We start from the raw sequence: 12,686 nt of genomic DNA on the forward strand, positions 1-12,686 counted from the left end.
TTATTATTGCTTTAAAACGATCAAACTGGCAACATCGGTCTTGGTGAATGGAGGGATCAGTCTTAAATCTCTCTCCACTCCCTTTACAAGTGCACTACAGAGTGAAGTCTGGTGTATAGACGTGTAGAAATCAGTCTGATGTACTTCGCTGACTCTCTCTCTCTCTCTCTTTCTGTCTCTCTGAACAAATATTTACGATCTTTAAATAATTTAGCGGATGTTATGTTTTGGTGAGTTTGATGTGTAGATCTGTGGGATTTTGGACGGAGCGAGTGTCTCCTTAAAGGGGGCGTGTGCTGACGTCACAGCGGGGAGGCGCAGGTGACCTTCTCTCTTTTTCTTTCCTTTTTTTTTTCCTTCGGTGTGTGTAACCTCTTCACAGTGTGGCGTCACTTCACTTCACAACAGTGTCCTTGCTGCGAGAGAGAGAGAGGGAAGAGGGAAGTTCATCCGAAATCAGACGGGACCTCTAACACCGGCGATCAAGGACACGGAGCATACTGAGAGTCCAGCGCGCGCACATTTCACTCTCCTCTCACCTTGAGCCGCGTGACCTACACACTGACCACACTGGTTTATTTTATAACCGGGGAATAAACCTAAACCGAGTCAGACCCGGCAGACCCTCAGATCTTCAGCTCGTGCGCAAACCGGGAATTTCATTACTTGCACAGACCTCGTGGGAAACGTTGCAGCGTGTGTGTGTATGTGGCGGTGCTTCAAAGAATCTCGAGCTCTCGCATGATGTACACAATTACCCGAGGCCCGAGCAAACTAGTTACACAACGTAGAACAGGTGCGTAATCATCCCCAGGGATCGCGTGCGCCTTTTAAATTCCATGCGTTGTTTGTTTGTTTATTTATTTCATTATTTCTATTTCAGGTCCCACACAGCAGCAGATCGACAGTAAAGCCACTGACTTGAAGCACAAACGGAGCCACTGGCTCGAGTCCAAGTGAGTTAGAAACTTCACACACACACGTGGAGCAGTCCTGGTTCACCCTGATTAATTTTCATCATGCTAACTGTAACTATGCTAACTTGGTTACAGAGTGTCGCGTGCTGGTGTGAACCGGTCTGACCTTGTGCCTCAGCGCGTGCGTGTGTTTGTGTTTCTGGACTTTCCGGTGTTTACAGAGCGATAAACCCGTTTAAAAGCTTCAAGTGTATTGTTTCTTTGTTAAAGCTTACGTGTAAAAACAACCTCCAAAATATACAGAACATGATTTAAAAAAAAAAAAAAAAAGTTTATATAAGACTTGACCCCAGGACCAAGGTGTTCTTGGAAAAACTGACTTCCGGTACGGAATGATGTTTGGTATGGAGGTGATGCGTATAGATACCAGAGTATCATCCTGTAAATTAGGATTAATTGTTTGTGTGGTTTCTGACTATTTATTTAAAAACTCTGCAAAGAGCTTGGGTTGTTCCTCAGGTAGGAGGCATGGGCAAAAATTTGCTGATGAAAATATAATGTTTACTCGTATGTATATAAAGTCCTGGAAGGTGAGGATTCAATACAGTAAGAATTGTGTGCCTTTGTAACGTGGGTTTGTTGTTGTTTTGTAGCTCGCCTGCCCCGAAAATTGTATTTCAGCGCCTGAACACGAAGCGCTTTCTCAGGTCCACCTCACCCAAGGAGGAAGACACGGCTGAAGGCTTCACACCAGCACACGAGGAGAACGTGCGATTCGTCTACGAAGGTGAGGGGACCGGGGAGTTTGTTGGTTTTTGGAGTCGGGAACGAGGCCAGAGTCGGAACTGACCGTGACACGGTGATGGCGGTGATGGATGGATGTCAGCGGTGCTGCTTGAATATCTAGGGCGTTGTGTTTTTTTTTTTTTTTTAAACGCAGGAGGAGTCAAGGTCGTGGATGTGATGATGTAGAAGTTTGGTCAGGGTCTGTTTACTTGCAAGCTTTCTAATTAAGCGTTACAGACTGGACCACCGAGCTGGTCAACTTCAAGACTTTGTACTAGTGCGTTAATCTGCCACACTGCTTTAGCTGACACCAGTCTCTTATCTCTGCGGCTCCTCCTTCGTCCAGAGCAGACCCACCGAACGGCCGATGTAACTCGCGGCCAAACCAGCCAGAGCACTGCCCATATCCAGGCTCTGTTTTTAGTTTAATAAGCGTGACTGTTCAAAACCAGCACCTTGACCTCAGAGATGGTAAGTAGGTAGGAGGCTTCAGTTAATCACTGTACAGAGTTCATGTCTAAATCCTCAAACGCAATTTATAATCTCCGTGACACCTACGTAGACTTTTATAAAACAGTGACTTATGTATTTAAAATGGGTTTTTCTAAAGTTTCCTCTAAATAACTGGAAGTATGTAAGTCAATCTTGTTCGATGTTTTAGTTTTTTTTTGTTTTTTTTTAAAAGAATAAAATGAAAATTGGTAGTGTTCGTGAATAGATATGGAAAGTTCTGGCAATAACAAACTCTGCTTTTCAACAAGCTGCAATACACCACCCTGTTGTTGATCATTTTCTGATCACTGCATGTCCCCGAGTGATTTATTAGGAAATATATGTAAGCATGGTGTAATCTGTCCCTGTTAAACTAAGCTAGTCTAATGTGAGCCGAGTCGTCTCTGGTGAAGCAGCTAGCTTTTTGGTGCCGTTATAGTAAACGCTTTAAGTGTGTGTGTTTGTACGTACAGCATGGCAGGAGGTAGAGCAGAAACTTGGTGAAGGAGCTCAGCCAGAGAACGGGAAAGGCCCAGTGCAGTACGCAGAGAGGAATCCAAACCCCAGCATGAAGAGTATGTCACACCACCACTCTCACACACACACACTTTATATTAGGAAAAAAAAATCATCAACCACAGGGTGCTGCGATATCATCTGACACAATAAACGTTCTTTACACCGAGCAATTTAACAAGGATAAATAATAATTGTATACAAAAGTGATCTCCTTTACATAACAAATATTGAACAGTATGAGTAGCATAGTCTGTTATATTTAATCCTATCGAGATTCTTTCCTGCTTGACCCCTTACTGCTGAGTGCAAACGTTTGCACACCCCTTTGATTCTGGATTGAGAAAAATGTAGCTCTGTTGTACAGTTTAACTCCTTTAACAGCCTATAGATCATGGCATCTAAAGAGAAGTTATTTTTTAAGCTCCTAACCAAAACACGTCTTTAAAGTCAGCGTGCCTTTAAAAAATCACGAACCTTTCATCCCTACAAGCTCATTTGTTTTCCTGCTGTAAAGTTAACCCGACTCTGTTAGAAAGACAATCCTAGCAGACGGAGAGGGAAAAAAAAAAAATGTAAATCTTACCACAAACCCATGGGAAAGAGACGGCTCCACGCCAGCTGTCCAGAGGCCAAGACTCGAGGCTTCAACAGGTCAAAGTTCACCTATATCATATCACCACAATGCCAGCCACAGCAAAGCAGTCTTTCCACATAGTTTTCCCATAACTGCTGTTACAAGGGGTCATAAATGCTCCAAATATATATAAATGCTATGGCTAAACTATACACCTTTTGTAATCCAAATTGGAATCAGTATTTAAAAAGACACCGTATCAGATTGTGCTTTTGTAACGTATACCATCGCCGTTATCCACACGGATAATAATGGCCACCGTCCCCCTGGTTCACTAACGTTTACATTCGCTTCCTCCCCACCCATTTCCAGCGTTCGAACCGGCCTCACGAAGATTTAGAGCAGTTTCAAAACAGGATTCTGAATGCCAACAGATTATAAATTAACTGAATCAAGCTTGTACTTTATACCCTTTCTTTCCTGTGCATACCCATCTTGTGTTCTACTCTGATTACAGTATAAACTGTAATTTGAAGTTAAACTAGTGTGTCTAGGATCGTGACCTGATTTGTCTCTCTCTGTGTCTCTGTAGACTTTGTGCCTATCGATCTGGAGGAGTGGTGGGCGCAGCGCTTCCTGGCCACCATCGCAAACCCGTCGTGACAGGTGCAGGACAGGGGAAGCAGTGGGGGATTGTGGGAGCTGGACTGGGTTATGGTGGATGTGGGGGAGGGGAGGGGGTGTGAGGGTCCAGGCTGATGCTCTAAGGTGAGCCCAGGGTGTGTTTTCAGAGTCCAAGTGGCCAGACTGCACTACAGACACACAATAGACAGAGAGATGTGAGATTTTCATTCTGCTGCTGTAACGTTGTCCGAATGTTGTAACGCGTATCGTTACAGCGAGCTGAAATGTGACATCTTTTTTTCTGGTTGATCTTTGCATAAAAAAAATGGAAAAAAAAAATATGGAAAAAAAACCCAGTAAATTGTATTTCGAGACTCTGTGTTGGAATCTTTCTTTGAGATCAGAAGGCAAACCAGTGGACTGTTGAAAATATTAAAGAAGCAGTTTGTAATTTTCAAAAGCTGGAAATTGAATGGTGCTGTGTCAGCTGGGGCGGGGCCTGAAATTAAGACCATAATATCAGGTATCGTTAAAATTTACAAACTGCACCTTTAAGGGTAGTGTAAATGTTGGGCTTTGGGGGAAAACAGGATGAAATGTACATTAAAGGATAGAATCTTAAGACATATTTTTCTTTTAATTTCATAAATATTATATTTAAACATAACAAAAAGTAACAACACGATTAAAAAAAAAAAACCCTGAGAATTTTAATGAGGAAACTCGTCCAGAGGGCCCGCCAGTAGTCCCTCTCACGCAGCTCGTCCAGAGGGCCCTCCAGTAGTCCCTCTCACGCAGCTTATTCAACTGCCTTTGCTAGTCTTTTCCTCCCTCTACCTCCCCCACGAGCTCTCCTGCGTGAAGGTGCTGGATGGCCTTGCTTTGCCGTTGTGAAAGTAATGCACTGAGAGTCCAGGAAGTCCAGCAGTTTGGCGGTGCCCAACCTGACACCCGCCGTCCGGAGCCCTGCCTTCAGCTCGCACAGAACGAGGGGCTGGTACTGCAGCACACGACCGTAGAGCACCGGGTCAGACAGGATGAAAGAGCGCACAGCCTGGAGTTTGTCCTTCTCACGTACGGCCGCCTGAGACGCCGTGATGCCCTCGCTGTCGGATCCGTCGTCGTCAGAGTCGCACACCTCCGGGTTGGATCTGGAGGAATTGATACACGCTGTTATACAAAAATATTTGAGTTCTTTGGTTAGAAGAGACTTAAATAAATAAAAGGGCTGTAAATAAAAATGACAGATTTATATATAATAAAAGATAAAAAGCGAATCTCCTAGAAGTGACATAAGTCACAGCATGAAGTCACTTGTGCAGTGGCCCTGTACATTATATGTTGAGTAGCAGAAGAGTAGATTTAAATACATTGCTTTACATTTTTTTGAACCGATAAAACACAAATGAACGAACGAAACAGCAGCTATTGATTGCATTTATGCAAGTGAGAGAGAGAGTGTGCGCTTGTGTATGTTCCACCTTTCTGACTCGGCCGTAGAGGAGGTGTTGGACTCCTGAGACGCAGGTAACGCATCCTCTTCCTCCTCCTGTCCAAATAGCAGTTTCCTGGGCGAGACAGGAGGGGGTGCTGTGGGCTGTTTGAAGGCAGCTGGAGCGGCTCTGGGGCGGTTTCTCGGAGACGTCTCCTCCTCAGAGCCGGAGCTCATCAGCTGGTGGGTGTACTGGTGGATCTCCTTCAGCTTCAGGACCATCTGCTTCTTAGGAAGGGGGCGGACGCCGTACCTGGTGTAATACACATGTATTGAAACAGCAAGTGTCACTACACACACACACAGGTGCAATACATAACAGCTACTGGTCCAACAGGTGATGTCTAACTAGCTCTAACTATACATTCACTCTGGATACTGCTGCTCTGAGTTTTGAGGAATTTTAGTAAACAAGCAATGGTTGTACGACAGTAACACCTTTTCACATTATCACTTGAAAGATATGGTCAGAAACGAGTTCTCTGTGACAGACTGCCTCTTACTGCTGGGATATTCTTTCTCTTTTTACTGAATGAAAATACAGAAGATCACACAGCTCCTCACTAACATCATGGTCTTGTGTAACTGACAACGTACGCCGATTATCACACTATGTTACGTTGCAGCTTAAAGCCATTAACAGTGAAAAGCATTAAAATAAAAGCTCTTTTTATGATATATAAATTAATTTACCAGAGGATGGAGGGGGACACATCTATGACTTGGGTCACTTTAAATTCCTGTATTCTGGATTACCTAATAAGAGTCAAAGCCCACTTATTCTTCTATATCTGCCCTATGAAAAAATGTACTATACATGGCTGGCTGGCAGAGACTTATAAATGTCTACATTCACCTGTTGAGTTTGTTCTTAAGCTCAGGTGTATCCATATCTGAGAAGCTCGGCATTGGCGTGATGGGCACCAGTGGAGCTTGATTCATCTTCTTCTTGCAAGCCACTGAATAAAAAAAATAAAAACATACCATTATTATATTCCACCCAAATCGACACCATCACGTCGGTCTTACAGTGGGTGCCAAAACTAACGCATCATCACAAGCCACACCGAGACTGTGTTACCTGGCGTTCTTAACTCGGACACTCTCTTGGCCAGAGCCACTGCACCTACTCTCTGAGAGAGAGGAAGAGCTTCCACTTCCTCTTCCTTCCAGCTGTCCCACATGGCTGCATCTGGCAAGCTGTGGTCAGGTGGAGCTCCAGGATCTGGCAGGTTGCCCTGAGCTCCTTGTCCAGGAGGAGAGAAGGCGTGCATGGAAGCTGTCTCACCCTGTGCGCTTTGTTCTGCAGGACTAGTTTGGTCTCCGCTGCTCTCCAGCCTCAGACTGAAGCGTGGCCCTTGCTCGGCAACCGCTCCACCCAGACCCCACGAGTCATTGAAGGCAATTGGCGGCTCATCAAAGACAAAAGAGAACTCTTCCTCTACTGAAGGTTCCTTTTTTTCCGTGCTGGTCTCCTGATCTCCAGGGTTATCAGAGTTCTGGGACGAGGCAGGACTTTTGCTCGATTCCTTATCTGACCGAGAGCTTCGTTGTGGGGACAGCGAGTTCTCCGATGGGCTAGGATGAAGGGATCCAAGTCTCCCTTCTTGACTCGCTCTTCTCTGGGTTCTCAGTTTGCTGTCTCTCAGTAAAGGAGATCCAAGAGAGTCAAGACGCTGTAGATGAGGGTCTGAGTGGAGAGGAGTGCTGCTACAGGGTATGGACGTGGAATTAGGATATGTTCGATTTACAGGGTCACTGTGTGAAGTCTTGGATAAGCTGGAATGGGATGTTAGCTTCTGGAAAGCAGGAAATTGTTGGAAATGTTCTCTGTGAGGTTCTTTGAGGGAGTTTGAGCATGATATAGTTTTGGGGTTGTCAGAAATGGTAGAGGAGTAGGAAGAGGAGGATGAGGATGAAGATTGAGACCTGGGGAAGAGGCGAGTGCGGCGCATGCTGCTGGAGGTCTGCGTTGTGCTGGTGCGGGTTGAGGGTTCCGGAGTTGCCGGGATTAACCATGAAACCTCAGCAGAGCCGTCCAGTACATCCTCACTGCCTACCTGGTCCGATCTGGAAGTCTCTGGACGCACAGAACTGGAAGGTTTGGGTGATCTTTTAGGAGACAGTTCGACCTGTGTGGCTTCTTTGGCTTTAATCTGAGTGTAGCGCAGACTGAGTCGTGATGGAGATGAAGTTGGTGGTCTGGGAGCGTGACAAAGAGCAGGAGCTTCATCAGGAAGGTCAGGTTCCATATCATCGCTGGAGTCGGAAAGGACGATGAGCTCAGGCTGGCTGCGACTGGGCGCAGGAGAGGAAAGTTTGGGTTTGGTGCTACTGGGTAGTGAAGTCGTTACCTCAAGCTGGGTTTTACTAAGAGATGAAGTGGAGGGAGATTTAGACACGGGTTCTGATGTGAGCTGTGAGGTGCAGTGACCTTTCAGACTCTCTGAAGTCTGTTTAACTGCTTCACTCTGGTCTGGACTCTCTCCTGGAGACATGCCAGTTATAGGAAACTGCAACCTGGCTGGTTCTCCAGAATCCGGTGGGGGACTAATGGACAGATCAATCACTTCGTTGACTGAAGATGTGCGCCGTGACATGGGCGTGTTCTTCCTGTCTAAATGCTGAATTTGCGTCCGAGACGGTTCTACGTACTGTCCCCATGACTCGGAGAACAGATGGTTGTAGCTCCGGTCCAAACTGGTGTCCGGACCTCTGCTCCGGCGTACATTTCTGTCAGACCCAGGTTTCAAATCAACCTCAGCACTACGGTGCACATCTTCCATTTCAACGTTTTGCTTTCCTTCATCCCTCCGTTCTGCCTCGGAGCAGTTGTCATTCACTCCCTCATCAGCCTCTTCCTCTTCATTGCCACTCTCTGTGCTCAGCTCTCTCTCAGCACCCCGTTTCCTCTGTGTTGCTGCGAACTTGTAAATCTCGTTCAGCTCATCCTCATCGACGATATCGTCTTTCGTCTCTCCGTCCCCGCTGCCTTCTTCGTCCTCCCCTTGTGCCCCTCTCGTGGCTTCCCCGACTTCCTTTCCGTCACCGTCCTCGTGTTCCCACATGGAGCGCAGGAGCTCCAGGAACTGTGTATCGACTAGACTCTGCTGGGGTTCAGGTGCGGACTCGTCCGGTTCCTGTTCTCCTGGGTCCTCCGCTAGATACTGTTCACACTGCTGCTGCAGCTCAGATAGACCAAACCTAAACACACAGAACCACGACGGTGGAGACGAAAAATATCAGAGATGCTCTAAAATACTAAATCACAAAGCATGAACTGCCATAAGATTGGATCAGAGATGTTCCTGAGACTAGACATTAATTCTGCCTTTTTTGTCCATTTAAGGTTACACAGACCACAGCAAAGCAAATGTTGCTGACTAACCTGCTGGCTAGCTGCAGTACATCCGGAAGCAGGGTGTGTGTCAGGTGGCAAACAGCAGTGTAGAGGAACTGCAGCAGAGCATACACCGCCTTACCGGATACATCGTTCAACAAAACTCTCTGAGCCTGAGGAAAGCCTTCCTCCTGGACTCCAAATCCTGCATCATGGACCTGGAGACACGTTAAAAACAAATCTAGTCATTAAAATAACTAGAATGTTGATTTATATTAATGCCAAATAAATCGATCAAGGACAGCAGAGACTAAACTTGACTGTGTGTTTACCATGTTGGCCAGCAGAGGGCAGCGTGTGTAGAGCATGAAGGAGTGAGCGAAGTAGACGTCGCCGCTGTCCACCTGCAGCTGCACATCACTGAGCTGAGGGTTGTTCACCATGCTGCCCAGATCAGAACACAGCCTCGATACACTGGTCTGAGTCACAGGAACAATAAACAAATACACGACATTCATCCTAGCACCTGGTGTGATTCTGTTCAGTGGATTTATATTTATAAGATAAAGTGTTACCGAGTTTATGGGAGGTCTCTGGGTCTCTGAAGGTTCGGGAACAAATCCACTGAGAGAAGGTTCGGTGTCTGTACAGCAGAACGAGAAGGATCAGCACAAAGGATCTGTTTCGACATGATCTGATTTTATGAGCTCTTGATGTGTATAAATTCTCACCGGTGGATTTGTACTGTGTGAGCGTCATGCCTTCCTCAGCCAGATCCACCAGGTCGGTCAGAGCCTGTGTCCCGGGTGTGCCCAGACTCGGGGTGGAGGGGCGATGAGCAGCGGAAGCATCTAGGAGATGTTCTGGAGCCGTGGTGGATGCTGAGGCTGTCGCAGGACGCTGTTTTACTGGTGTTGCCTCTGAAGGCGGAGATTTGTTTTCCTGTGGAGAAAACCCAAATTATCGTTGACGTGAAGCTGGATGACGTGAATCTCTGTGATGTTTATTATACACACCAGACAATCTGGGATGTGATGGATCCTGTGGAAGACGTAACTGACTGGAAAAACATGCGAATGTGTGTAATTACGCGCAAGAACGCCTCACCTCTGCTCCGATCTCAGGCTGTATGAATGCTCTGAGCTCTGCACTATAAAAATCAGAAAGCGAAGTCGGTCCTCCTCCAGGCAGAGCACTTTTGAGCCAGAGAAGTGTGTGTGTGGAGAGTGCAGAAGGAATCAGGGTGGGGGTGGGAGGAGTGGGAGGTCTAGGGAGGAGGAGCAGTGAGGAGACTCTCTCCTGGATCCGGTTCTGAGCAGCCTGCGGGTCCTGGACCAGGAGGAGGGGAGGAGGAGCAGCCGGGTCTCCTTTCCTCCTCTTTACTCGACTCTTACCTGAGCAAGAACGTCTTTATAAACACAATAACTGACTAAAAATCTCACGAAAAATTCAATCTTGGATTGAAAAAGATTTAATCTAAGCTTAAACTGCAGTACATTTAGACAAACAAGCCTCGTGCACTGCTCACCTGCTCCGGCTCTTCCCTGCACCACAGGAGCTGCCCCTGACGTAGCGCTCGCCAGCTGTGCCTGGATGCGTCTCTCCTCCTCTCTGTCTCTCTCTCGCTCCTTCTCCTGCTCCAGCAGAGAGCGAGACAGGGCCAGAGCCATCATGGTGTCTTCATCCATGCGCGGTGCTTTTTTTCTGGGTCTCTTCCTCACAGGCACGCTGGAATCTGAAGTGTCGCTGCTGCCTCCTGCCTGCTGCCTAGACACAAGAATGAAAGACAAAAGTGTGAAATCGGGTGATCTGGACTCATGAGTTTCTGCTGTTTTGGACTAAACTTCTCACCCGTTCTCCCGTTCAGCTGCTTGTCTATGCAGGGCCTTCAGCAGCTCAGCCGGAGACACGCCCATGCTCGCCGAGCAGCGCTTTAAGTGTGTGGAGCGGGTCTTTTCAGACTTAAAGCCCTTCCCACAAATAGGGCACTCGGGTATGCGTGGACGAGGAGGTGCGGGAATGCGTGAGGTGCTGCTCTCATGCTCATCAAGACACCTGAATCCAAGCAGGGAGCATACTGAATTATCATCATCATAACACACACACGCATTTCAGCTGGTCAAGTGACTGCGAGCTTTGTTACCGGTTGATGTGCTGAGTGCGCAGCTGATGGCTCATAGCTGAAAGGTCTTTGTAACAGAGCTGACAGAAGAACAGGCCTCTGTCCTCCACGTCCACCACAGCCTGGCTCTCAGCCTCACGGTCTAACTGCTGCTGTAATCTCTGAGCCAAGACATTATCGCTCTCCTGTTTCTCAGTTGGGCCTAAAACACACACACACACAACACAAATAACTCAAAGTACAACATTCCAGTGTAGTGTTCATGGTCGTGTTTATACATTCTGATTCTTTAACATAACATAAGGATCTTGTATCGCATCCTGTTGAATGTTTATCGTTTGCTGTGTTATTCCACTTAACTGTCCTGCATCTGATCTTACCTTGCGCTGGAAGCGATGGGTTCTCGGCAGGCTCTGCGGCAGATTCCGCACTAGCCTGTTCCTCCGTGTGCACGAGACGAGGCGGGGTCGCCCTCTTAAACCGCTGCATCCTGCTGAGCACCTTTTCCTTCGCCCGTATCTTCTGCTCCTGCAAATTAATGCAACATGGAAGAAGTAAAAGAGTAAAGTAGAAGTGATGATAGAGCATTCATCTTTAGTATCCACTACAAAGCCGGTGCCTGTGACATTGTCATGCACAGGACGCTGGTCTATTTAGAGTTATCAATCCACCAATCCAACTCCTCAGAGACAGTAACTCAAGCTCAAACTCAAACCCTGGACCCCAACCGTAACAAACATCTTGACTTAAAACATGTGTATAGTAGGAAAGAAACAGGCACAAGTTACCTTTTGCTCCCCTCCTCCCACTACAGCTGCCTCTGATCCACCATTCCCAGGTCCCTCAGCACGGATCCTGTCTGTCATTTTACTCTGAAGTCCTCCCTTCTTCTCCCTTTTCCTTTTACACGGCGCTTTGCTCCTGCTCTGGATCCGAGATCCCGAGTCTCCGTCCTCTCCTTCATCCTTCACCACGATTTTCTTCTCATCTCCAGACTCTCCACCTTTCCGCCGCACTCTCTTCAGCAGTCGGGAGCAGAGGAAGGAGAAGTCCTGGTCCGAGTCGTCCATGAGCGTGTTGAGGGATCTGATTAAATCACGCCATTATAATGTTTTCTCCACAAGCTCCAGGTGAAAAAGAGCAGAGTGTCACAGCTGGACGTGTTGCTTCACATGCCCTACTCAAAACATCCCAAATCCGGCTCTTCTGTAACATTTATCCATCCCGGAAATCGGACCAATTTCCCAGCTAATTGACGGGCACGCGCCAGATGTTTATGCAAAAATAATTAAGACTTTCGCCGCCATTTTATCCATAAACATCTTTTGTGAGCGCCGCCATTTTACCTTTAAAACGTCTTTCCGAAAGCCGCCATTTTACCTTTTAATTATACTTCGTGAAAGCCGCCATTTTACCTTTAAACACGCTAAATTAAAATATATATATATATATCGCTGTTCTTCAATCGGTCCGGTTCCTGTTTTGTTCAAACCGCGTCCTCGCAACCGCTTCTCCAAACTTCCGGTGACGCATTTCCGTCGCATTGTGAAAACGTCACAAATTCGTTTTAACGTTTTTAAACTCTATGTTAAATTATTTTACATCAAAGCTGAACAGGGGATTTTAAGAAAAAAAAAAAAAAACTTTATGAGAAACCTACATAATTAATACACCGACAAGGTCCATTAAAAAAACAATAATAATACACGCTAATTTTCCTTTTTCGAAAGGTAGAAATTCGGACTCGTTAGAATCGACTCGCGGAGTCGACTCTCTGACGAACGACACATTATTCCTGACTGAACAGTGACAGTGACCTG

General features: G+C 46.6%; 2 protein-coding genes across 3 annotated transcripts; one reads left to right on the plus strand and one right to left on the minus strand.

Annotated features, from left to right (window-relative positions):
• Nucleotides 1-183: 183 nt before the first annotated feature.
• mcrip2 (MAPK regulated corepressor interacting protein 2) lies at nucleotides 184-4,286 on the plus strand. Of its 2 annotated transcripts, XM_058381460.1 has the most exons (5): nucleotides 328-796; nucleotides 884-956; nucleotides 1,571-1,704; nucleotides 2,669-2,770; nucleotides 3,881-4,286. In XM_058381460.1, exons 1-5 carry the CDS (start codon nucleotides 742-744, stop codon nucleotides 3,949-3,951), a joined length of 435 nt encoding a protein of 144 aa, XP_058237443.1. In that variant the 5' UTR covers nucleotides 328-741; the 3' UTR covers nucleotides 3,952-4,286. The 2 variants fall into 2 exon arrangements, with proteins under 2 accessions (XP_058237444.1, XP_058237443.1); XM_058381461.1 differs by lacking the exon at nucleotides 2,669-2,770 and having other exon boundaries at nucleotides 184-796.
• A 289-nt stretch (nucleotides 4,287-4,575) lies between these two features.
• slx4 (SLX4 structure-specific endonuclease subunit homolog (S. cerevisiae)) lies at nucleotides 4,576-12,398 on the minus strand. The gene is made up of 14 exons (XM_058381455.1): nucleotides 11,655-12,398; nucleotides 11,247-11,394; nucleotides 10,888-11,068; nucleotides 10,596-10,799; nucleotides 10,273-10,511; nucleotides 9,852-10,138; nucleotides 9,476-9,686; nucleotides 9,320-9,387; nucleotides 9,077-9,223; nucleotides 8,793-8,962; nucleotides 6,486-8,608; nucleotides 6,261-6,363; nucleotides 5,394-5,657; nucleotides 4,576-5,063 (listed from the first exon to the last, which is right to left on the minus strand). The coding sequence occupies exons 1-14, from the start codon at nucleotides 11,934-11,936 to the stop codon at nucleotides 4,712-4,714; spliced, it is 4,779 nt and encodes a 1,592-aa protein (XP_058237438.1). The 5' UTR covers nucleotides 11,937-12,398; the 3' UTR covers nucleotides 4,576-4,711.
• Nucleotides 12,399-12,686: the final 288 nt, after the last annotated feature.

Source organism: Hemibagrus wyckioides, linkage group LG27 (assembly GCF_019097595.1).
Source record: "Hemibagrus wyckioides isolate EC202008001 linkage group LG27, SWU_Hwy_1.0, whole genome shotgun sequence".
NCBI classification, from domain to species: Eukaryota; Metazoa; Chordata; class Actinopteri; order Siluriformes; family Bagridae; genus Hemibagrus; species Hemibagrus wyckioides.

Coding starts and splice junctions, on each gene's coding strand:
- mcrip2 (XM_058381460.1), top strand. CDS start 742: ATGATGTACACAATTACCCGAGGCCCGAGCAAACTAGTTACACAACGT. Junction 957..1,570: donor AGCCACTGGCTCGAGTCCAA/GTGAGTTAGAAA, acceptor GTTGTTTTGTAG/CTCGCCTGCCCCGAAAATTG. Junction 1,705..2,668: donor CGTGCGATTCGTCTACGAAG/GTGAGGGGACCG, acceptor TTGTACGTACAG/CATGGCAGGAGGTAGAGCAG.
- slx4 (XM_058381455.1), bottom strand. CDS start 11,936: ATGGACGACTCGGACCAGGACTTCTCCTTCCTCTGCTCCCGACTGCTG. Junction 10,512..10,595: donor GCAGCTGAACGGGAGAACGG/GTGAGAAGTTTA, acceptor TCTTGTGTCTAG/GCAGCAGGCAGGAGGCAGCA. Junction 6,364..6,485: donor GTCCGAGTTAAGAACGCCAG/GTAACACAGTCT, acceptor TTTTTTATTCAG/TGGCTTGCAAGAAGAAGATG.